Source organism: Uloborus diversus, chromosome 7 (genome assembly GCF_026930045.1).
Source record: "Uloborus diversus isolate 005 chromosome 7, Udiv.v.3.1, whole genome shotgun sequence".
Taxonomy (NCBI): domain Eukaryota; kingdom Metazoa; phylum Arthropoda; class Arachnida; order Araneae; family Uloboridae; genus Uloborus; species Uloborus diversus.
In genome coordinates this window covers 31,732,396-31,759,576 of record NC_072737.1, presented here as the reverse complement: position 1 = coordinate 31,759,576, position 27,181 = coordinate 31,732,396, and the positions used below count along the sequence as shown (strand labels likewise).

At 31.9% G+C, this 27,181-nt stretch overlaps 1 protein-coding gene across 1 annotated transcript in view; it reads left to right on the top strand.

The window, feature by feature from the left end:
• Positions 1-27,181, top strand: part of LOC129225670 (runt-related transcription factor 3-like) — a 156,574-nt gene that overhangs the window by 66,339 nt on the left and 63,054 nt on the right. The window contains exon 2 of the mRNA XM_054860144.1: positions 4,220-4,324. Coding sequence (XP_054716119.1) covers positions 4,220-4,324 — 105 coding nt within the window. The remainder of the gene's footprint in view (positions 1-4,219; positions 4,325-27,181) is intronic.

The following is a 27,181-nucleotide window of genomic DNA, read 5'->3' as shown; positions in this document are numbered from 1 at the left end:
AAGTAATATATAATAGAGTATATGAAAGAGATATATAGTGAATAAATGCACGCTATATAGTCGGACATGCGTTTAGAGAGAGAAATTTTTCTTCACTTTTTCTTTGTGGTCCTCGTATGTCACGGTAGGTTAATCTTAAGCGCTTAATATTTTTCGTTATTTGAACAATTTTCAGCAAGGGGCTAAAGTGATCTTTTTTTTTCCCTTTCCGATTGTTTCTTAAATTAATAAAAAAGGACGGTTCTGGCAATGGACACTGAAAATTTCAACTAATAATGTTGGAGTAATATATAATAGTGTATATATACATAGCGTCGGACCTGTGCTTAGAGAGGGAAATTTTTCTTCACCTTCTTTTTGTGATCTCCATATGTCACGGTAGGTTAATCCTAAGTGGTTAATTGTTTCCTTTGTTTGAATAAATTTCAACCGGAGGCTAAAATAAGTATTTTTCCCCCTTTCTCTTTCTTTTTCTTTAAAAAAAAAAACATAGTTCTGACAATGAAACTGAAAATTTCAACTAGTAATTTTGGAGTAATACATAATAGTGCATAAAAGATATATACGCAGAAAAAATGCACTGTATGGAGTCGGAACTGTGCTTAGAGAGATAAGTTTTTCCTCACTTTCTTTTTGTGGTTTCCGTATGTCACGGTAACTTAATCTCAGGCGGTGAATGGTTTTCTTTGTTTGACTAACTTTCAACCAGGGGCTAAATTGATTATTTTTTTCTTTCTTTGTTTATTTTAAAATATGCGATAGCTCTGTCAATGGCACTGAAAATTTTACTTGTATTTTGGAGTAATATATCATAATGTATAAAAGAGATATACAGAACAAATATACACTTTATATAGTCGAACCTGTGCTTACGTAGATAAGTTTTTCTTCACTTTCTTTTTGTGATCAGCGTATGTCCCTGCAGTTTTTTTTTTTTTTTTTTGACTGACTTTAAACCAAAGACAAAAATGCTAAAATTGGGATAAATACTTTTTTTCTTTAATTTTTCTTTCTTTATTTAATAAAATAAGATTAATCTAACAATGGCTCAATAAAATTCAACCTTTACATTTGTATTTTGCCAAAAATGCGCTTTAAAATCTGAACCATGAGTAAAAATAAAAGTTTTTGATTTTTTTGTTTTTGTAGTTCTCGTATGTAACACGGTTAATCTTTTATTTTAAAACAAAAGGTAATAAACAGAAAAATAAATAAATCACTTTAACCCTTTCACACAGAGTCCGAAACCTGCTGAAAAAATTAGTTCAATGACACAAATGTGTTTTTTACTGATTTATTTAATTACGCCTGCTCTGACTTGGTTTTTGCTGATCGTATGTAAACCGAGCTATCGCTAGTAATTTGGTTAAATTTTTGACAGAAAGTATAAAAGCTTCGATTCATTAAAATGAACAGCAGTATGCTTTTTTGATGCAGTTTTGGAATAATTAACATTGAAAGTGTCTTCCTTTTACACGTTTTATATTTTCTGCAATTTGAAAAAATATATGTCTACATTCCCATACGTGTGTGAGTGTGTATAAGTGTCTCTGTGTGTAAATAAAATTGAATATTTTTGCATAATAGTGGCATACAGTGTGCTATGAAATTTCAAGAGCCTCCATGCTATCATCATGCATATAAAGAATATTTTGGTGGATTTTATTAACATATGGCTGTAGTTCTTCGGCTGCATTTTTTTTTCACATCATTGGCAAATCATTCCATTACAGTAATCTTCTAATTCTATGATTCTTAATGGGAGATTTTTTTTCCAGACCATAAGATGTAACGTAGAACTCCTTTAGAATTATTATTATCAAAACTTTCTACAGTTGCAAATGGTTACCTTTTCCCGTAAAACGTCCCAAAGTCATTAATAATTAAGAATAAAAGCCTAAATTCCTTAATGCAGGCGTGAGCCCTTCACACTTCATTAATTATATCTACCTTCATTAAAAACATTTCCCATTGAAAATTCTGCTCGATAAATTTTGAATATTCATAAAAACGGATGTGCGTCAGGAAGAAAAAATGGCGCTTAGCAACGTTGAAGATCATATTTACCTTTAAGATGGATATTCAAATTTAATTTTTTGCCATACAGCCATTGGGAGAACAAAAAAACTCATTGAAAAAGTGAATATTCATACCTGCTTACTTTTAACAAGAGCTATGTTTTTAAGAAAATCATCGCATATTTGAATAATTAGCCCCAAATTTAGTTTCAAAATCCTCACTTCGCTTGTTTTCAGCTTAATTAGCAGAGTTTTTTTTTATGTCTTGTGTTTTGTGAGTTGTTCATTTTCAACTAACTCACTCATTATGCTAATATAATGTGATACATACATCCAACAACAAAAATGCTCGCGATTTTCGCGAAAAAAAAACCTTTTTATTTCGGTGCTAATAACTCCTTAAATGACATGGTTATGCGAATTCATCACTGATATTGCAGGAAATTATTATTTCTCGAAGTGAAAAAGGGGGAAAAAAAGCATTTGTTTATTTTGTTAATTTGCAAAAGAGCAAAGTATCACCGCATGGTATGTGTCTTCCGCTATATTTGTGCATTCAAAAACTCGTTTCTTTTTCTCCCAGGAGGTTCGAAATAATGACCCTGTTCAGTATTTTTTTTTTCGACTACGCGTTTCGTTGCCCTTTTGTGCATTTCTTTTATGTGCGGAAATCTTTGTAGTTTAGTTCCCAAAGCATACATAAATGCAAACTTATTCCGATTTTTTTTCCCGCGATTGCCTCTGGAGATATTCGCCTTTTTCTCGGCAAAAACGGGAATCTGTTTTGTACACCCCAAGGTAGAAAAACCCTTTCTTTTCAATGTCTGTACATTTTTTCCGTTCTTTAAACAAAAAATTAATTCATGCAAAGCATTGATTATGTTGCGATGAGGCACTTTTTGCACAAATGGGAATGAATGATATATATCATTGAGTGATTGCGCTGTTGTTGTATAATGCGTTGAAAAATAATCGTGGAAAAAAATAAATCAAACATTTTAAATCCATTTGCAAAAAAAAAAAAAAAAAAAAAAAAAAAAAAGAAAAAAAATCTTTAATGAAGCTTCATAGGCTATCATATCAGATTCTTATGTATGTGATGCTACTTTTTTTCAAAAAACTTTTCAGTAACGTGCATTTTGATGATAACTTTTAACAAATGATGTACATCATCTAAGCTAAATTTCTTGTTTTTTGAAATAGTAAAAGTAATCTGTATTGTGGAAAAAATAGAGTACTAGTCTTCAGTTGATTTTTACTGACAAATAAATTACATACATTAAAAATGTAAAAAAGAATAAATAAATAAAATAGTATTTTGAAAAAATATTCGTATTACGATATTTCGCAACTTTTTTTTTTTTTTTTTTAGCATTGCGGAATTAATATTTCCTGATTTCCAATAAAATGACAGTATTTCTAATGGTAATTTAAGAAGCACATTAAACAGTTTTATTTAAAAAATGCTTGGTGGACTTTCTTTGTTTAAAAAAGCATGACTAACAAATAAATAAAGTACCAAAATTTCGACTGTAAATGCAATAACTAAACAAAGTTAACTCTTTTTTCAAGAAGTTATTGAAATATATTTTGAAGAAAAAAGCATTATTAACTTCTTCTGAATTTTTCCGACTAATAAAGAACGACAATTGAAACGAGAACAGAAAGAATTAAAATAATTCGATGCTTTGTTTCTGAAATAGTTACACAGGTTCAAACGAAATTTATAAAATAGCTGTTTCCTAGATTTAACTTTAAAAATCGCGTAAAATTATGTGGCAATTAACTAGGGAGATTTAAAAAAAAAATAGTACTGCTTTTTTGTTTTGTTAACCAGTGGTGCAATAATTTAAAGTGATGCACTTTAAGGTGCACTTAATGTGACCCATAACTTAAATAGTGCAATATGGCTGCTTACAGTTTGGTTTTTGGTAAAGTTAACTTGTTTGAATATGATCTAACTATGAATTTACAATTTACTAATAATTCAAAATACGAAAAATTAAGCTTCTTATTGGAATGTGACTTATGCATTGGGTAATTCCTTGGTCATCAATGTTTTTCAATTAAAAATTACGTGACATACTTGAATTATGTTCATTAATTTTATACTTTAATTTAAAGCGGTATGGCAAATTATATTTGATATTAGTTATTATTTTACTCTGAGTTACTAAATTGATGTTCTTTTATATTTTCAGGAAAGAGCTTCACTTTAACGATAACACTCAGCACTAGTCCTCCTCAAGTGGCAACTTATGTTAAAGCCATCAAAGTCACTGTCGATGGTCCACGAGAGCCCAGAAGTAAGGAAAAATTTTGTGTTCTTTGGCTAAATGTTTGAGTAAAGAATTATATCTAAAAAGTACACCTCATTAAATATACTAAGTTTACTGGACATCTCACAGGGTGGGGGAGTATGTAATGCGATGGGTAGGGACCGCATAAAAAAGTCTCACGTAGAAAATAACCCAAAAAGTTATCTTTAAACGAAATCGAAATAAACCAAGTGATGATAATTTTGCCGGGTCGGAAAAAAATTCCCAAATAAGGAAATTTTTGGGAGGTCACAGTGACTTCCCATTGGGATGCCCCTGTCGTGACTTGAAGATATTACCTCGTACTCGTTTTATAAATAATTTCGCCCGTGGTTATCAATCTGAATTAAATTTTCATATACCACACAAAAAAAAGTTCATACAAAAAAGAAAAAAAATCGCACAAAAATGACCGCACAAAAGCAGGTTTAGGTGTACTAAATCATGCATGTTCAAGAAGTTAACTGGAGTTGTTCTATTTCTTTGTTTAAGTATTTTTTTAAATTTTGTATATGGAATTAATTACAAGGTATTCGCAACAGAGTTTACAATAAAAGGCAGCTAAAAAAATAATTGTTTGTCTACTTTCGGTGAACATCAGTGGTATATTTGTAATTATGTAAAATTAACGTTAACGATGTCAAAGATTAAGAGTAAAATAATGAATCAGGTCGAAACTTATCGAACGTATAAGTTTCATATATTTATGGGCAAAAAAAAAAAAAAAAAATGAAAAAATAACTTAATTAAAAAAGAATAAAAACACGGAACTTCAAATACATTTATCCAACAAAAGTATTAAAATCTTGAAGCAACCACTGTGTGCTTGCATTTTCGATTGCATAGCGAAGCTTTCATTTATTGATGTGGGGCTACCTATCAGGTCAGTCCGTGGTTCTCTTCTGGCCCAAGTGATTGAAGAGCCAGTGTGCCCAACCAATAATTATCACCACCGACAGCTTCGACTTGCTCTTGTCCCCACCTGCCACTCAACGAGCGGAGGGGAGTTGTAACTGACCTGCTTGTCTAACTCAAATGATGACTGATATGTTGGTAAACTGTTTCCTTATCGCTTGCTGCTTCATTTTTGCTGCAGTTCAGAAAAGTTGGAGCAAGAGTTAAATACCAATTGTTACGATAAGTGGATTGAGCTGTTTTTATGCTCTGTTTTCTAACAGAAATTGGCGGGAGGAGTGGGGGAATTTAAACGATGATAACCAATGCAATTGGATATTTTGTTTCTAAACCTTTTAATAATTTCTACTTTCCTTTATGTATAATAACATTCTCAATTTTCCGTGTGTGTTTATTACCCATACAATTTCCTCAAAGAAATACTTTTAAATCATAAAAGTGGAGGAATCATACGCATTGTAATATGTAAAATGTAGAAAACTAACTAATAAGAAGATTCATATAACAATTAAAATCAAATGTAAATCAATTTGTTTTGATGATCGAGTATCGTAAATTGTAAAATCTCTTCTTTTTTTTTTCAAATTTTCCAATTCCTAATGTATTGTTGGTGGGGGAAGTATAGTGTGGCACTCATAAGTTGAGCTACGACCTTAACAGTATTTTCCTTTTTTGGGGAGTTATAGGGAAAGGAAGCTAATAATGAATTGAGTTAGGTTAGTTTCGCAGTAGTTTTTCAAAAGTATTTCAACCAAAGACGTGGCCAAGAAGGTATAGGAAGATCATTTCCCGCCATCCTCCTTACAAAGTTCAAAATTGTATAAATGAACACACAACCAAGGACCTAAAATTGCGCATTTCGGCCTTTAATTTAGAAAATTTCTTATGACCCCCCCCCCCCTCCCCCCCAAACAAGAAACTTCTCGCTACTCCATTGGTCCAACTCAAATTCACTCCAAAGACACATCCATTCTTCTCTAAACTCTCCAAAAAGAGGTAGGGGAAACTTGGGACCATAGGAGAGGTTCGACCCACCCTTTCCTTTTATATTTAAACATTTATTTAAGTGATGAGCATCATGAGGTAGCATTGTATCGAGTAGAATCAAACCTTGTATCTATTTTTAATACTTTTTTTTTTGAAGAAGAAGAAATCAAGGAGCAATTATATCTGATATATTTTTTAGGCAAAAAAAGTAATTTTTTCGCCTCCTTTTACAAAAAAGGAAGTATTGTATTCGCGAAAAAATTTTCATTCAAAATTCGGCCATCATTTCCATTTTGCTCACCCCCGAATTAATGTTGAGTTTTTTTTAACCCGACCACACGCGGATAAGTGCCTAAGAACGTATATACACCAAAAATATCCATTTTGACATTCTCCGAGTTAATTACAACGACTTTTCTCGATACGTCCGTATGTACGTATATATGTGCGGATGTGCGTAGGTATGTCGCATAACTCAAGAACGGTATGTCCTAGAAAGTTGAAATTTGTTACGTAGACTCATAGCGAGGTCTAACTGTGCACCTCCTCTTTTTGTTGCATTCGGGTGTTTCTAAAGGGGTCTTTTGCTCCTTTTTGGGGGGAAATCATTGTTAGTTTCGATGTATGCTCAATGATGTTATAATTTGGCGGATACCTGGCGATATATCGCCAGTCTTTTGGTCGTCAAGTTTTGTCGCCAAGTCGGCGACAAATTTGGTGATTTTTTTTATCGGGTTTCAATTTTGCCACTGGTGGTGAAATTTAGAGAGTAAACTATTGAATCACATTAAAATTGCCAATAATGGGAAAATGACATTAAAATTGGAATAAAAGGAAGTCATGTGATCAGCTCGTTTTTTGTTGTATTTTCATCTCTTCTGTACTTTGTCACTAACATAACAAAAGTAAATTGAATTACTTGTGTACTCAGACTAACATACTAAAGGACTGCATACTTTATATTTATTTTAACGTGCTTTTTAACTTCTTTTGCGAAATTGGCTGTTAAGGGAGGTTTGATCCATATCAATTCTGGCAGGTTTGACCCCGGTCAAACCTTCCATTTAGTTTCATTTGAGGGTGTAGCAATTTGCAAACTGTAAGCAATATTTAATTAGTTTTAAAACTGTTTTTATTCAAATGAATTAAGTTTTTTGTTTTTAAATTGCAACCAGTTCTTTGATATTCATTTGAAACACTACCTTTTAACACATTTTTCTGATCAAACAAAACGCTACTGAAGCTTGCTTTTCTCATTTGTTGACACAAGGTACTCAACCGATCTCTATTTTACTCAACTATTAGCCAATTTTATTTTATTTTAACTAAATTACCTTTTAAAATAATCAGTTATCCAATGTTTTGAAGCATAAAAATGCAAATTACTGAAGACACGTGTTTCGGTGTTACAAAGAACACCGTTTTCAATGCAAAGAAGTGTGAGTTTCTGGATGAAAAGTCAACCGAGAAATGCAGCATGGTGGAACAAGAGAGTATAAATACCAAAAAAATCAAAATTTAGCGAAACGAAAAAGATAAAATGACACCTGGAGCTGAAATTTATTATATAATTCCATCAGGAAAAAACTGTTAAGTAAGAAATTACCGAGAAAACCCATAAACAATGCAAATTGTCCAAAAACGAAACCACTCTGAATAAATTAGCAATAAATTTACTGGCGGGAAGAAAAATGTATGGAAGCAATGGAACCAAGGGCGCCCATATGGGGTGCAAGAGGGGCTCGAGCCCCCCTTGGAAATTAGAACTTCCTTGCTTTTAGTACTTTTTCCTTTGCAAAAATATAAAAATATTTCTTCTCCAGCCATTAATGAATAAATAATTAAAAAACGTCAAGTTTTAATGACTTTAATCTGTCCTGAAATCTGCCTCCATGGGGAAAATATCCTGCTAAAGTATTGCTAAAATTTCTGAGCCCCCCCCTTTCAATTTTGCATATGAGCAAAATAGCCCATGAATGGAACAAATAGAGAAATGCAGAAAAAAACAGAGTGAAGGCTAAAAAAAATAGGAATACGTTGATCCAAACGAAATAAGAAAGCAAAAAATGAAAAAATAAAAGTAAGAAATGTACAGACGTTTGTATAAAAATAGAACAACTAAACCAATTTTAAAAATGGAGTCCACACGGAAGAAAAATACGGAATAGCAGTAAGATCGTTAACTAAAATAAACCAGTTCTTTAGCATGTGGAAAGATTCCCAAAAATCAAGATCCAACGAATTGGGGCAATTTTGGATAATTTGATAAGAGTTAAAATCAAAAGAGTGATTCGAATCCCAACAGTGCTAAACAATACTGGATTTATTCAGCTGTTGTTTTTTCACATAGCTTTGATGCTCTTTTAACCGAAATTTCAAAGAACAGCGGGTTTGTCCGATATATCCGAATCCGCAATTGCAAACAATTTTATAAATCCCACAACAATTAAGAGGGTGGATAGAATCTTTAAAAGAAGAGAAAGAAAGTTTATTAATGCGAGAAAACATCACTCAAAATTGGAATCGCTTCAGAATCTTAGCAACTTGAAAACTAATGCCAGGGAAGAAAGGCAGAACAACCAAATTCTTAGTGTTAAAAGATCTATTAAGAACAACATTTTGAGATGGCAAAGTTTTTTATAAATGGTATTAACTAAGGTGGGCGGATAGTCTCTATCAACAGCCACAGCTCTTAAATAGTTAAGTTCCCCGTAAGAAGCTCAGGTGAAGAAAAAATATTCATTGCACGATAAACAAATGTGTTGAAAGATGAATATTTTTGATTAGGAGGGTGAGACAATAATCTGTGTGGGGGTTAGGAAACAGCAAAATGTTTGAGATAAACCGCAGTTTCAAAACCGGACTTAGTTCGAGAAACGAGAACGTCCAGAAATTGAAGGCAATTGCTCTGTTTTTTTTTTTTTTTTTACAAGAGAATTGAATATGAGGATCAATGGAATTTAAAAGAGATAAAGCTTCATCAATACTAAGTTGTTCGTGGTTCATAAGAACAAAACAGTCATCAACATAGCGAACATAGAATTGAAACTAGTTTCTGAAGCAACATGACATCAAAGTAATGCATGTAAATATCACTAAGGATGTGGCTAAGTGGGTTTCCCAGAGTCAGACCATCTGACATAGTATAAAATTTACCATTAAAAACAAAGGAGCATTGCTTAAGACAAGTATGAGTAAGAAAACCTAAATCCTCAATTCCCTTAGAGGTAAAATGAAATTCAGAAAATCTTCTCTGAAGGCATAACAATGAACCCTCAACCAGAACGTTCGTAAGTAAAGAGTTCACATCAAAAGAAGCCATAAAATAATTATTTGGAATGAAATTCTAATTTAACATATTTATAAACACTTTTTTTTCTGGCTACTTTTTTTAATATTTAAATGAGTTAGTAATAGAAAATGATATATGTTATAAGATTTCTAAACAAAAGGTGAAATGCAACAAAATTTAAATTTCACATCTGAGTATTTTCTCATAAATTAAAATTACTTTTCAATGTAATAAAAAAAGTTGCGCTGTGGTACTGCACCAAAACTTTTATCCATTGTGTTAAAAATGTGTGTCTGTTTACCAATTGTTGAATATTTAAATTTGTTAGCAATTCGATTGCCAAACAATGAAGTATTCGGCTGAACTGAATATTCGGTGTGTCTGCCGAATATGCTGTATTCCAACAGAACATTCTGTAAAGATAAATTCTGTCAGATAATTGACTCTTTACTGTAGTTGACAATTCTGTATGTTTCGTTGACAGACTAAGTCATTGCAAGTTGTATTTAAGAAGGAACTTCTCATTCACATGAATGTCTAATGATTCATTATCTCATCACAGGGTAGATTTAATTGACAGATAATTTCGCCTAACTGTACGTTTCATCACTGATCACTTCATCAACTATTCAGGTCAGTAGAGAGAAGATTTCGTCACCTGTGTATCGCAGCGAAGAACGTTTTCTCATAAGACCCGCTTCATCAACTAGTTTATTTCACGTCAAATCATTACAGCCATTGTTTACATTAACAAGGTTTTTATTTATTTGTTTATTTTTTTAAAACGTTTTCTAGTACTTTTCGCTGATTGAAAGTTTCATCAAATGTTTCATTCGAACAATACTTCTTCAAATGTTACGTTTAATTGAAATATCACTTCATCTACTGTCACTGCTTTTATTAGCACTCTTAAGGAAATATATTTAACGATGTGCGCATTAAAAATGTATTGCGTGCATTTGTTTAGTATCCGTAGGAGTAACGCAGCCGTGAAGTTATACCTCATAATCAATAAAGAAGTAAAAATGGTTTTGTCCATCAAAAAAAAGAAAAGTTCCTCATCTATTTTTTTTCAATTTGCAAAACATTCTTTTCAGCTCCTTTGAGCTTGTAATTTTTGACTCTGACTCAAAGGAAAACATTCTGTACAAGTAAAAATAAGGGAGAACAACATAAAGTTGCACAAAAATTGTACATTACTGCAGGCACGTGTTTCGGGGTTGCAAGGAAGCTCTTTGTCAATGAAAAAGAAGTCATCCCATAAACTCACTTATTTTGCATTGAAAAAGGGCTTCTTGTAACCCCCAAAAATGTACCTGCAGTGTGTGCCGTTTTACTTTGTTATTTCTGGTTTTTAACCCCCGACTCACAAAGGAAGGGGGTTATAAGTTTGACGTGTCTGTGTATCTGTGTGTCTGTCTCTGGCACTCTAGTGCCTAAACGGACATACCGATTTTGGAAAAAAAATAATTTGTTTGAAAGGAGAGTTGATCGAGAATGTTCTTAGCTAGGTTGATGAGCCCTTGTTCCCGTTTTTCATTTTTTCTCCTTATTCGGAGTCGTTTTGTATTCTTGCATTTTGCATTTTCTATTATTTTTTCTTGAAATATATTTGTATTGTTTTTTAATCCCCGACACACAAAAGAAGGGGGTTATAAGTTTGACGTGTCTGAGTATCTGTGTGTCTGTCTGTGGCACTCTATCGCCTAAACGGATGGACCGATTTTGAAAAAAAAAATTGTTCGAATGGAGAGTTCATCGAGAGTGTTCTTAGTTAGGTTGCATCTTTGGATGACATTAATTAACGAAGATATCAATTAAATTTTCCGCAGTATTGCAGTGAAAGCATAGTTAAAAACTTTTAAATTTAATATCAAAATAAAGAGAATTTTTTCCCGTGTCTAATAGAATGTGTTTGGAGCTGCCATGTTTCATAGAAATAAAACGCAATGATTTAAAATTTTATCTGTTGCCAGTTTCTATTTAATAGCAAATAAAATACGTCACATTGATGTTTTATGATAAGGCTTTTAAAAATATTTTCAATTTTCACTCTTGATTTTACAGTTGCCACTCAGTCGGGGTTTTTAAAAAAATTTAATTTAATCGTTGCTTGTGTTTCTGGCAGCCTTGCGCTGACAATACACTTTTGTGTTTATTCTTTTAATTTTATTTGAATTTGTAACTCATGTTTCATATATATACATATATATATATATATATATATATATATATATATATATATATATATATATATATATATATATATATATATATATATATATATATATATATATATACTTGTTTAGCTTTATAAAGAAATACATTTCATTAAATTCATGGCAGCGCGTTTCCTTAAATACTCCTTTGAAGGAGTCCGAGTCTCTATTGGGTCAAGTCGTGGTGGATCTCGCATCGGATGATTGAAGAGATCTAGAGCCGAACCGATAATTATCGCATTGGACAGCACAGAGTTGTTCTTGTCCCCACCTGCCACTCAGTTCGGGGAAGGGGGGGGGGGGGGGGCGTCATCCTCTCTAATCCTTACTGGGGGTGGCGACCGACTCAAATGATGACTGATCCGTTCTGGTAAACTGTTGTGTTGTTCTCTCTCTTGTTTGTTACAGTTCAGGATTGTGACATACAAATTTACAGATTGAGATGTTCTTGGATTGTTTTCTCTTGACTTGATGGTTGGATGGTAGGGCGGAAGTACTGATAATTATTTCGGTTGGTTCTGTTTATTATTAATTCTGTGAGATTTAAAAAAATAAAATAATGAAGATTGCTTTTTGGTTTAATTTTTCAGTGGATTTTTGTTTTGTGATTGGTGGTTAACGAGTCACATCATACATTGCTATTGATTTAAGAAATCGTATTTATAGGAAACAAAATACGGTCTTTTTTTTTCTTAAATGCAAAAATGCAATATTTATTTCATATTTATATTTATTTGCCTATTTCTTTTTGATTGGATATTATTAGTACGTAGTTTTGTTTCTTTTTAGATTTTGACTATTATTAAACTTGAAATGCTTAGATACGGTATTTATGAATGACCATTCTTTAAATAACAACTAACTTTATTTCTTTCTGGGAATATATTTAACTGAATTTATTTAGAGTATGTTTTCCATTCTGATTTTCTACACTTTAAATTAATAGGTGAATATTTTATTACTATTTTTTAAAATGTATTTTTATTTATCACTACAATTGAGATTATTTCCTTCTGTACAGATAATTTAGTCTTTGATTACTGTTTCGTGTGCTATGATATAACTTTTATGGTATAACTTTTAAAATTGCTATTTATTAGTATTACTTTTGCATGATACTTAATGGTTTTGCAAAATTATTAATAAAAAAAAATCGGAGCAATCAACTGTAAAGCCTTAAACTTCGAAAATAAAAAAAAGAACGCTTCAAAGAAAATAAATAAAAGTAAAATAAAATCAATAAGCAAAAGCCGTACAAATCTTGATTAATTTGATTAGCTTGTCAGCTTGCAAAGCCATAGCCTTAGTTTTCTACGTAATATTTAAAAAAATAATTCTGAACTCCGTATGCATCTAGTTTTAAAAGCCAATATTTTTGACACTGGTAATTCAAAGGTAGGTAAATTACGAAATATTGCATGTTACCTTAAGCAAATAACCGAAGAACTGGTCAATAAATGTGAATATAAATTGCTAACGTCAAGTGACGAAATGATGACAGAAGTCTTAAGGGGGTCCGGGACACAAAAATCCTCAAATTTTGAAAAATTTTTTTATAATTTGAAAAATTGCTCCGTTTTTTTCTGCTTAAGAGGACGTTTGAATCTTGTTTCCACCTTAAATAGAACGAAAGTTATAGTTATTTTTGTTGCATGCATCTAACGAATGTGTACATAACTTTAAAACTTTAAACGCGTTTTTCTCCATGATGCAATTTTCCCCGATTTCTTGCATTCAAACTCTTATAAGTCAGGAACCGATAGAGATAAAGTAATGAAACTTGGAGCATATCTTTTTCAAGCAATTTACTTTAATTTTTATTCGGCGAATTTGAAAAAAAACGTTTACTGCAAAAATTATGATTTTTTTAAAAAAAAGTATCTTCGAATTTTTCGAAATTTTTCTTCAAATATTTTTTATTTCTTATTGAATCAATATTTTTAAAATCGCCGAATAAAAATTAAAGCTTAGATATTTGTGCATACTTTTTTGAAAAAAAATTGAAAATTGACCAACAATATTTTGAGTTATAGCAATTTAAAGCAACCCCATTTTTTTGAAAAAAACTAATTAAATTTAAATAAAAAAAATTTTTTTTTCATATTTATGTTATGATTTTGCTTATTAAATAAATGATGAATCAGTTCAAAAAATTTCAAAACCCTAAAGTACATAATAAAAAAATTTTCAAAATGTGTCCCGGACCCCCTTAAAAGTAAAACACGATCTAAAATCTGCGCGGTATGCATTTTGAACTACTTGCTATTTACTTGATTTCCAGCATAAAATGTTTTCAGTCTCGTTGGAGCTTTAATTTTTAACGTAATGTGAGATACTTCAAAAATTCATTTTAAAACTTCGTGAAGTGGAAAAATTTATTTACTTCGTATGTAGCGATTAAAATTATTCCTAAAAAACCACACAGTTTTTGAAATTTGATTTTTTCTGCTGCATTTTTAATGTCAAATTTATTGCAGTAGAGATTAGTAAATATTTTGCTTCGAGGAGAAAGCAATGAGTTACGTTTATATGTGAATCACATTTGCTATGATTTTTAGTTCAAAAACATTATTTTAGATTGGAATTTTAATTTTTTTAACTTTTCCCCCTTTGTTCAAAATAAATGATTAATGATTTTTTTTTTAAAAATCATCGGAACGCTGAAGCATTTTAAAAGGACTAGGGTACTCCACACTCTGCTCGCTTCGCTTGCCTGGAAGATGCGCTTGGCGCCCAGACTTGAATGTCCGTTGACGAAGATTATAACAGTATGCGAATATCTCATATTATTTTTTTATGTGTTTCAAGTTGTAATTTTTCGGGCAATGATGAAGAGGTTCTATAGCACTCTTAAACTAGATATTTTCTGTATTTTTATCAAGATTTGTGCTCTACCCATGATGACAAGTTATTTTATTTTTATATTTTAGGAAAAAAAAACTTTTGATAATTCTTCATAAAAACCACAGTATTATTTTTTTTCTTAACCAAAATGCATGAAAAATGACGAAGAGGTAAAAATGAAACTGAATTATTACCTCAACATAAAAACTTGTGAAACTGCGGCTTGTTATAATGATTTCATTTTATGTTGAGTTGGCTCTAATTTTACTCGAAATATGTTCTATAGAGGTTTTCTCACTTGTTATAGTATGAAACAGTCCGTAGTGCCCCTATAACTTTTACACAGTTTCACAGAAATGTTTCCTTAAAATTTGGAAAAAAAGTGTTATATTCAACCATTGCAGTCTCGATGTATTTCATATAGGTCGCAATGAATAGGAGTTAAAGCAACGAAACAAAAAAAAAAAAATTTATATATATATATATATATATATATATATATATATATATATATATATATATATATATATATATATATATATATAAATGAAATAATGATGAAAATATACAACGCATTACAATTTTTTCCTTAAGATATAAAACCTCTAAGTAAATAATAATATGTCTTAACATTTACTAAACTTTATCTAGGCAGTTTATTAGTGCGCATGGATAAAAAAAGAAAGAAGACAACGAAAAAGACTACGAAAGAATTTAAAATGTGAGAAAAACTAATATTAGGAAATGTATAGTCATTTATTATGACGCTATGAAAGCTCTAATACAATAACTAATAACAAATCTTAGATTAGTAATTTTTACTCTTTTAGAGCTAGTTTACTTCGAAACGCTTGTTCCTAGCTTTTTATCTGCTCTAGGCAGTCGAATAGAGTGTATAGATTAAAAAAGAAAGAAAGCAATGAAACCAACAGGAAATATGTTGTCAATTTGTCGATGACGGGGTGAAGGCTCTATGACAGTGGTGCCCAACCTATGGCTCACGGGTCACATGCGGCCCGCGAAGTAAATCCGTGTGGCCCGTTGATTTATTCAATGTTACAAATTAAAAACCATCATTAGTCACAATGTCACAAATTTGGAGCGAAACATTCAGAAATTGCTTTTTGAAAGATAAATGTAATTGACAAATTAAGCATCAAGTAATGAGGACAGCAATTCTTCTTTTGTTATGCCATGTTTTCTCATGTTATTTGAAAAGTTTCAAATATTTTGAATATTTATATGTGCTCAAGAATTATTTTGATATGAGGTGCGGTCTTCGGGTTAAAAAAGATTGGGAATTACTGCTCTCATACAAAAACAAAACAATTTTAAATTAATCATTTTTTACTGTCTTAGAGCTAGTTTACTTCGAAAAAAATGTTCCTAGCTTTTTATCTGCTCTAGGCAGTCGATAAGAGCGTATGGCTGGAAAAAAAAAAGAAAGACTACAAGAAAAAGGTTCAGAAAATACGCATAAGAAGCTAGCAAAAGACTGAGACGCTTGCATCTCAGACACTACTGTCAGCTGTAATTTCCACTCCAAAACCGATCGGCTTAGGGAAATGTAAGTGAGTTATGCATTTGTGGCACACACTCATTGTCCTACGCATTCAGCAAACTGGATTTTATGCGGAGGGATTCCTATTATATATTATGCCTATAACGCAATGTGCTCTTGCCTCAAATCCAATTTGTAAACTGCCGCGACTGAAACCATGCGAAGATACTACTGCACCAGCTAAGAGTAGCTAGTCACAGAAATGTGGTTTATTTCCAGTGATTCGCTCTCGGCGAGAACAGCCTCAAACGTTGCTGGTGTTGCCGATTTAAAGGAGTTGTGATAGATGTGATTTATCGATTGCTGTCTGGAGTTATATTTGCTTATCGTTCCCGGTGTTGTGCGTATTCGAGTGCTGAATATTTGATAAGAATGGTGAAGTATGTGGGCGCTGTTTTCATCAGCGTACTTTATACTCGGATTACTTTCGGAAAAATTAAACGGGTTTAGCTTATGTTCGGCTCTTTTACAAATAAGTACAGTAGAGTAGTTTGTCGAAAGGCAAAATTAAGCACTTTTTATTTAAAGACTAGTGGTATTCTCACGGCTTTGCCCGTAGTAGAAAATTAAAAGGTCATTTGGTTTAATTCTATATTTACAAATATTAGATGATTTTCTCGCCAATTTGCTATATTCATTTTTGCTTGCCCATGTTACGGTTCCTTGTTATGATAATTTCGTAATTTAGTCGTGCACGTTGTGATCATTTGTTCGGTAAAATGTTCTTAAGATTTTAACAGAAGAAGAACAAAATCGAATTTTTGAAAAATCGCTTCGAGGTGCACACCCCCATGCTACAAAGTAACTTTGTGCCAAATTTCATGAAAATCGGCCGAACGGTCTAGGCGCTATGCGCGTCACAGACATCCAGATAGCGACCCACATATCCAGACAGACTTTCAGCTTTATTATTGGTAAAGTTTCTGAGAATATTGTTAAAAACTACATAATTTGGTACATGGCATTACGAACATTTCTGTTCATATATCGCTCGTTTGGAAGAAGAGTGCCACAATACGGAATTTTAAATTTCTTTTTTTTTTTTTAAACGCGGCTTCAAATGAAAGATTTTTTGTTTGAATACTACCCACTGGAGAGCACAGCAAATTTACTTTTCGTACAGCAAATTTCCTGAAGAGTTAAACTTCAAACGCTTCTCCTGTAAAATTTCCTTTCTTCGTATGATGTCACTCTTCTTCCAAATGAGCTATATACTATGGTTGTTTGCTGAAAGTTGATTTGTCTAGTTTGATATGTAGAGCTATAAACTTTTGGTGAAGAATTATATGAAAGATTTTCTTATATCATGTTCAGTAGTTCATCTTTTTTACTGCTTGACTTTATCTTTAGATATATCAAATTCTAGCGCTGAAAAATGCCACTGTAAACCCATATCATGATCGGTAAAGTGGAAAATGGTCAAGTTTGACGTATCAACTTTTGGCAAACAACCACTGATATAATTATTAAGCAAGACTTGGGACAACTTATTTGGTTCCTGTTTTGATCTTCTGTTGGGTTGAGAGTAAAAAAAATGGCCAAGACCAGTAGATGATGTGGTCTCATTAGTAGGTTACCAAAAATTGCTTTAGCCATTTCTTGTTTCTTTTTTTAAATTTCGAATCAAGTGATCCATTGCTTTGTGTGACTAAATCATAGAAACCTATAAAAGGTCCGACTTTTTTGTTTTTTCGAAAAATTTCCCTCTGCATGTACGAAAACATGTTACGTTACATGAAGGAATGTAACAAAAAATGCTTCATATAAAATGTAATCTTTTAAAGTATAGGATCAAATATTTTGTAGAATTGGAACAACAAGCAATAAGATGCTTAAGCTGAAAATGTTGCAGAAATAGTGCATTTCTTAGCAAAGTGAAGCATTAAGTGTGAAACGTCGAAACAAATTGGAGCATTTAACATCTAAATATAATCAAAAAGAGTTAAAAACAGCAAAAGAAAAAAAATGAATGTTTTGACGAAAAGCAAAAAAATTTAAAAATTGAGCACCAAGTGAAACTAAAAGTATAAACTGAAAAAATTAGACAAATAAGCATACATTCAGAACTAAAACAAGTGAAAAAAAAAACATCGAGTCAAAGACCAATCTACGTCTCGAGTGTGAACAAAATAAAAAACATGAATTCCAAGTAAAACAAAAAGCATAAGGGGTCTAAAGACCCTTAACCTTCTATAAATAACTTAAAAAAATTAGAAAAATTAGCATATGTTTTACAAAGTAAAATATTTTAGGCAAAAGCATCGAATTGAATCAGATCCACTCCTCGAATGATAACAAAATAAAAATAACAACTAAAAATATAATATCTCAAAGCAGAGGCACACATTTTCTGAAAAGTGAACACCAAGTTAAGCAAAAAGCTGAAACTGAAAAAGTTAGAAAAATCAGCATATGTTTTAGCAAAGTAAAACAGTTTACTAAAAAGCATCGAATCGTATCAGAGCGATTGACGTCTCAAGTGTTACCAAAAGAAAGAACATAAACTTTTTACGAAATCATTTCATGTTCTTTGTGGCCAATCTGGCAGCTGTAAATTGCTTTTAAAAATGCCCTCTCCTGAGCTGAATAATAATTACTTCCATTATCAGTTATTCCCACTTTCCTATGCGTAGTAAAACAGATTAAACTTTTTTTTTTTCATTTCATTTTCTTCGGGAGATCTTAGCGGGCAATAAATTCAATGCCATATTCTGGCTGGAAATGTGTGTCAAAACGCCTTGTAATTACAACGTATTGAGATAATAAATATGATGGTTATTTTAATACAGAAACAATTTCGAGCTTCGCGTTTAAATTATCAGCAATAAATATTGTAAAGACTTGATGGTGTACTTCTGTGGAAATCAATTTGAAGGAGGACAAGATTGTGCCCAACAACATATGCCGTGGTTTTAGAAAATTACAGGATCATTGACATGGTTGAAACATTGATTTAAATGCTTGCCTCATGTGATGGCTAGTGTTTTGTAATTTTTATGTTCTATTAATGTCGCATTTTTATATTAATGGTTTTTTCTTTTGCTGCTTTTAACTATAATCGTTTCTAATAGGATGCTCATAAGTTACGTTGAGTTACGTAATACGTGTTAAGTTGAAGTTGTTGTAATCTTTTGTATGAGCTATTCTCTCTGTTTCTTGCACGGTTGGGACATTTTTACGTTACATTTGCACCTAATTCCAGGAATTTTGGAGTCGGAGTTTCAATTTCCTACAATTGAATAGTAGGAACTCTTGTGTATGACATGGTAGAAACATTGATCTAAATCCTTGCGTCATATATGATAGCTAGTGTCTTGTAATTTTTATATCCTATTGATGTAGCATTTTCATATGGACGGTTTTTTCTTTCACTGAATTTAACTATTCTTATTTCTAATAGGATGCTGTTATATTACGTTGTGCTACGTAATATGTGATACCTTCAAGACTTTGTAATCTTTTGTATGAATTATTCTCCGTTTTTCTTTGCAAATGAATAGACTTTTCCAGATACTGTTCAAACCATTTTCAAGGGTGTGATTTTTTTCGATACATTTTCATCTCATTTCCAGAATTTTAAACTCTGAGTATCAATTTTCCTAATTTGAGTACAAAGAACCCGTGTGTATCATAATATGAAATATCAACTTTCTGTTTAAAAAAATGTGTGCCATAACGACGCGCGACAGAAGTGAACACCTGCCCATTTTCTTTCACACCACGCTATTTTCCTTCTAGAAGAAAATAGATGGCAAACAAACGAGACAACTAAACAATGCTAGAAGTCCGTTTTTCAATTGTTGCCAAAAACAGTAAAAAGTTTTAGTAATCTTTTAGTTCATTTTGTTAATAAAAGATAACAATCTAATTTCAAGGCGGAAATCAAGCAAGGTGGATTATGTTTTAAACTGATGACTTGACTTTAATTATGCGCTTGCGTAATATATCATATGAGGCAGTGAGAAGCAAAGGGATGTAAGTGGCAAAATTAAAAATTTGGAGACACCAGTACAAATCGTAGGTGAATCTCTTCTCTGTCTTGGGACAAGAGATGTTACTCGTAGCCCTGGTAGTTGCTGCTATACAGCATGATTTAGAAAAAGTTTTTAATGAAAGCATACTTAGGACCTTCTCTATAAACGCGTCTTCCTCAAAACTTGAAAATGTCCACTTTCATCCCTTTGCTTTTCACTGCCTCATTTGATAAAAAAATTGGTTCTTACAGCAGTTGCTTAACATTTTTACAGTTGCTTAATAACATTATCCGTGCTAAAAATAAAAGGAAAATACTTTAATTTCAAATGTTAGTGCTTCTAAGATTTAATTCTTAACTTAATAGAACTCCTGAATGAAATTTAATTATGTAAAAGGAAATATCGGCTATCATATTTAAGAGAGGGCGGGGAGAGAGAGAGAGAGAGAAAGAAACGTTACGCTCAAGGTCTGCATTCAAATATTTCTCTAAAAAGGATATTTTTTGCATTAAATGTTCAGTAAAATAAGTTCATCTCAGTCAAATTTTCTCAAGTATGAAATATAAGAAGCCCTCAAAATTATTGCCTTTACACAACTTCTAAACCCAGACAGATTTTCCATTAAAACCTCATTTAGGCACATGCCAAAATAAAAAGAAAACCTCTTTTATATAACCTTCTGTGATTGCATTGTCTTTAAAAAAAATAGCTTCCCGATTACATTCAAACTAGGGGGTGTTACACACTACTGCGTGCAGCATTATCTTCCTATCCTCAAACAGTTCCTAATGACTATACTGAGTGATAATTGTGGCACCCCGGCTTGACCGTTGATCCCACTTCCTGCGTCAGCTCGTTTACGAAACCAGGTCGTTAGTGCCCTGTGCAGTACCTGTGAATAAATGTTCCCACGCCGTTATAAACGAGAAATAAATTGTGATATATTACCACGCTGTCAGTGCAAGATCTAAAACTTTCGTGGTTTCTGAAATATTTATTTAAAAAAAAGTTGAGTCCTTTTTCGTAAATACACTTTTTCAATTCTAGTAATTGACCATCTATGGTGTTTTGTTAATTAGCTAAATGCAGTATGTTTATTACTGTACCGCAATCTGATTAAGTGATCCTTTGAGAAAAAATCAGGTACACCCCTAATGCTCAGAAAAACTTTTAAAATTTTAGTGAAATTTACTTGTCGTTATTGCAAGCTAAAAATGTCATACTTGACAACATTCAACTACTATAACTTCTAAAATATAGGATTGCCATATACTTGTAGATAACCCGAATCCCATCGCCTAACTTCCTTCCGCAAATCTGTACGGATATATAAAACATTTTTGGTCAAATGAAAAAAAAATTAAGTAGAATCTAGATTATTAAAGAAAATATTGAACAATAAAAATGATTCAGGTATTCTTTGTCAGCAGACATACCGTTCCTCGTTTGGTTTATAGGATGGTGGCTCTTCATTTATGCTTACGTGTTTATCAACTCTTTGTTGTTTTTGGTTTATTATGCGGTTTTATAAACTCTTTTTCTAAATTTATTTTCTTATAAATTACTTGTTTCGTTAAAAATTTAGAGCTTGCGTCCATATAAGTTTCTTTAACCGTAACAGGGGAGTTGAAAAAGTACGACTTAGGACATAACTGTGGGTGTGAGTTCTCGGAAACCGCTCCATTTAAAAAATTCTTACAAATCGCGAAATTAAGATACAGCCCTGTAATTTCCCTTAGATTTTCTTTGAACTTTTATTAACACGGGGAAAAAATATTTTTTAACTTTAAGTCGAAATATACCTTTTCCGAGGAAATTTTGCTAGAGTCTTAAGATTTTTCGAGAAAATCATATGCTGTTGTAAATAACTATCTACTTGTAATGAAAACGAATCTATTATTTATTAATGATTTCATTTTAAATATTTAATATATACAGCACATTTTAGTACCAGAAATTTTATTATATCACGTTACGGGAAATTTTTGACAGCCCTTTAACTGTTAGTATTTCGCATCATAATTCGATTAATAATTCAGCCTTCACTGTCCCTAAAACATTATGCTTAACGTTTATGAACATTTCAAGCAACTCTCAACCTCATCTAGAATATTTTGCATCTTTTCCACATAACGCGGATAAGATTAAATGAACCTATATTCGCGGTTTCTAACGTTAAGCGCCATGTCTACTACTGACGAAAATTGTAACACTGAAGGGGAGGCGCGGTCTCACAGAGCGTTTCTAAGAATGAAATGAAATTTAAACCATATGCACTTGCCTAAAGATACTCATAATCAAGGAGGGTGTTCAAGGACAAAAAACAAAAAGTTATTGGGAAGAAACCATTCAATCGGACTGAAACTGAAATAAGGGTGATCAGATGAACTTTTGAGCGATCTGTGAGACCGCACCTCCCCTGTTAAGGGTTAATAAAGGTTCAGAATTTTATAATTTCTGCCTTTTCTTCCCCATTTTTAATTGCTTTTCCACAATAAAAGAAGAAATGTATAATAGTTTTAAAATAAAAACCAGGCTTAATCTCCAGTAAAAAAAAAAAAAAACCACTGAAACGTCAACTGGTACAAAGGGGAAAGGTTAACTCCGTCAAAATATGAAAATTAGGTTTATCACATGGAATGCGTGTGCATCTGTCTGTCCATCTAGTAGTTGATGCAGTAATCACCTTCGATACGAACAAAATGAAACCAACCCATCAAACCAAATGGTTCCAATATTCATTCTCACATACAATTTAAACTGATAATATAGTCTAAAATATAGTAAAAACAATCAATCATGAACAAACTATATCCCAATGATATTTTAACCATTATCCATGCGATTTTTCTTACTGGTGGATTAATCGCAATAAAACAACCATCATGTTTTAAGGCAAAATAAGCATTAGTTACAAAAGGTTGATGGTCTCTAATAGGCGATATTACAACTTCAATCAGTTAAACTCATCTGGAATGAATACCATTGGAGGATTTGCTGCTGTGTAGTTCAACTTATTTCTCAGATATTTTCAAGCGAGCAAAATAATTACTAATCAGCAGCCAGTTTTCCTCCGGAGTTTTTAATCGGCAATTATACCTCCAGTAAAATTGGAATCTTCCTAAGCCTATATATTGTTATTACTACCTCAAACAAAGGGAATTACGAATGGAAATCAAACATAATAATTATCGTTTTCGTTTTACCATTGTAAGAGGTAATTTGCTACTGGTGCGCATAACCGGGAGCAGTTTCAACATTTCAGCAAAATCGCCAGTAGCATTTGTTTCAAAAAGAAAATAATAAATGCGAGATAGATCGGATCGGCAATTTCGTTGTCTTTTTTTTCTGAAATAAAAAGAAAATGCAAAAGAGAGCAAGAAACAATCTTTTGCATTGACCTCACCCTAAAACCTGTGGTTGGCAACTTCCTGGATGGGTACGGTTACCGTGAACCCCTATATCAGCGAATGAGAGAAAGAAAATACCAAAGGGCGCAATTTGAGGGTCATTCCGTGAGACATTTGCTTACATTAACGAGGGAGGAGGGTCTTTGAGGGTTCTTGCAGATCCCTTTATAGGGTGCCCGAGGTTAGAATCGTCTGCAGTTACCATAGCACCCACTTATTACGTGCAAATTTGTTGTGTTTTATGGTCAATTGTGTTCTAGCTAATGTAGCTTTTTTACCATTCTAAATGACTTCTGTTTTAGCTGCTCTATCTTGCCTCGCGTTATCTGTTGAGAGGGATGGTTGAGTGATTGTTTCAGTCTAACGGGTGAAGTTAATGATGATTTTAAGCCTCTACTGCAGCGGAAATGGAGCATCATTTAACTTTTTTTTTTGCACTTCTTAGAATTTTGTTAAAATTGTATTGGATTTACTTCCTTTAAAAAAGAAGCTCTTTCCTCTTTCTTTAAAAACATAAAAGTGGAAATAGTAACAGATTTTAAATATTTGATTCTCTAATTAGTAAATGGAATTTTATTCGTCAGAAATTCAGTATATCAGTCAATGGAACACGCCCGAGTTTTAGTCTAACACATAACTTTAATGATGATCTTTAGTTTTCACTGCAGTGAGGATATAGTTTCATCAACTTTTTTTTTGTATTGCTTAGAAATCTCTCTGAAACAGTTTTGAATTTACTTATACATTAGCGTTGAAATAGTAGCAGATTTTAAATGTTTGATTTTAACTAGGCATTGGAATTCCTTTGTTAGAATTTCAGTATTTTGTCATTGGATCACACCGAATAGAATATCAGTCTAATGGCTGACTTCAATGATGACTATAAACTTTTGCTGCAACGTAAACGGAAATATAATACCTTTTTTTTATGTTACTTAAAATGTCTTTAAAATGCTGTCGAACTAATTTTTTCAAGGGGAAAAAAAGCCTTTTTCTCTTTCTTTAAAAATATACGTTGATATAACAAAAAATATTACATATTTTATTCCAATTAGATAAATGCATATTCTAAATTTAAACGAATCTAATTAATTTGTTGTAGATAGATATGTGCCCATGATCAATGATAAGCAAGAAAATGTATTAGATCTCTTTATGGGAATTTCAACAAACATTTTCTTCAAGTTGAAAACTGTGGAGTGTGTAAAATTGTTAAGAAAAGAAATAAAAGGAGTTAATTGTTAAAATGAAAATACTATCCATTACGTATAGCCAACTTCTTGCGCAATGTTAAAGGATTTATTAAACTTAAATTAGTTTTCAAAAATGCTTTGTAGTGAACTTAAAAAGAAAAAAAACCTGGTGGCTAGCTAGTCATTCGTAAGAATTATTTTCATTATCTAAACGTAATTAAAATATTTGTTCCTTATAAAAAAAAATACATATTACTTAACTTAAGGTGTACTCGCATTTTTTTACAGCTAGAAGTCGATTTTTAAATTAAATTTGAGTTATAAACATTGAATGCAATATGCACGACCCAAACTTAATGAACGTTTTCAGCGACGGTGAAATAGAAGAATTTTTTTGAGTTTTTATAGCGGGTTGGGGGTAGTGGGGGGGGGGGGGGAGGTTGACGAAACTCTTCTAAGCAGTTTGCTTTTAAGTTTGCTAACTATGATTTAATATTTTAACATTCAAAACACATTTATTGTAAACGTTGTAACCATTTTTGCTCAATCACCTTTATAATTTCAAAAATATTTATTTAATGTATCATTTTACAGTATTCGCAGTCAATTTATTCCATAGTGTTTTTAATCTTAATTAAAAATCTATGTTTAACAGAAAATATACTTATGTTATTAACTAACATAAAAATATATGCATAATAATCAAATGAATCTCCTATTCTTTTCCATAACAGTCCATTACTGACTAAAAATATCAACTTTTCATTTTTATTTAATGTTCCCCTTTTTCTGTTCCTTGCACTCTTCGTTAAAACTCATCATTACTTTCCTCGTAGCTCTCTGAAATCATTATATCGGAGAATAAAAATATTTTATTTTGAGCAAAGTTTCAATTTATCTCGCGCCAAAGCACTCGGTAAAGATTGCATTATTATTTTGTCCCTCGCACAATAACTCTGGCCAGAAAACTCCACATTTATTACTTTTGCCCGGGCAACATTTATCCATGTGTGCTTGCATATGCATCATCATGCGTATGCATCATCATGCATAACTTAATGAATAGCTCCGTCGATAATGCTGCATTGTTAACACCGCTAACAATCAGGTAGCACTCATCAAAAGCAAGTGAGTATAAATAAAGAAAGAAGTGCGGCGGCGATTATGTGATGAAAATGTTTTCAAAAGTATCTCTCTCTCTCGTTGCTTGTGCGACACGGGAGCATTAATACTCTTTTAAAAGTTTTGTAAAAGGATAAAGTTAGAAAATTAAAATATCTCCTCCCTGCGTGCGATTGTGTGCTTTTGTTAACCTAAATTGCTCTCTTTTAATTTGCTGGAGTTGTCAAGGGAACTTTAAGGGTTTCAATTTACCCTCAAGGTTGCCATATCTGGCTCGTTATCGTCAAAATCGGATTCAGTGGTCATTTTTTAATTGTCTTTGAATTGATATTTCGTTATACAATGACCATTACTTTTTTTTGTATCGTCACGGGTTTCACAGAATTCTCCCTCGGAGATTTTTTTTTTGATATATATATATATATATTAGGCCAGTAATGCTGAGAATTTTTTTCAAAAAATATTTACGTCATTTTAAATTTTTAAGCATTACCTGATTCTCCAAAAACTCTGTTAATTATAAAAAAAATAATGAACTACAAGCTTTTCCCCCCTTATTTTCCCCCGTTTCATTGCTTCTGGTCACATCACTTTCAATTCTAATCAGTGCTGTGCACTGCTGGAATGTCACAATTTGGAAAAATTTTACTCCGTACTTGTTTTTGTTTTCTTTTGATAATTAGCAATAGTTTGAGAATATATTAAGTTCAACCCGTTTCAGAGACATAGTAATCCTTACTGAAAAGGTCTCGTAGACAATCGAAAATATTATTTAGTACTAGTTTGTTCCCTGCAAAAGCATGCTTTGCTGCATATAATCTCAACCATACATTATCCTGGGGAGAATTCTCTTGCTTATTTACTTTTATTTTATTCTCCATATTGTCTCTGCTTTTGTTCAAAAATTTAAACCATTCATTAGAATTTTTCTCAGTCACTAAAATTTCGCCTATTAATTTTTCGGTGAGCATTAGAATTTTCCCCTCAATCATTAGAAAATTCCCGAACTTTTCTCGTCGTTAGAATTTTAATTAAATTCGAAGGATTGTTCTTTTATTTTGTAGGATCTTTTTCGCAAGTGATTATATTTATTTATTTTTTAAAATGAACCTTAAGGGTTTGCGCTTCAGTGTGTATTTACAGAATTTTTCAAAAAATTACTCATAGGGGTGCTTTTATCATTGCATCCTTTGAAGCCATATTTTGAAGAGCATATGCCGCGTAAGACAGAATAATTGCATAGTACGAACAATTGTAACACTGTGGAATTAGGCTAGATTTTCACATTTAAAGATCTAAACAAAATGAAAAGTACTTAGTTCAGTTTT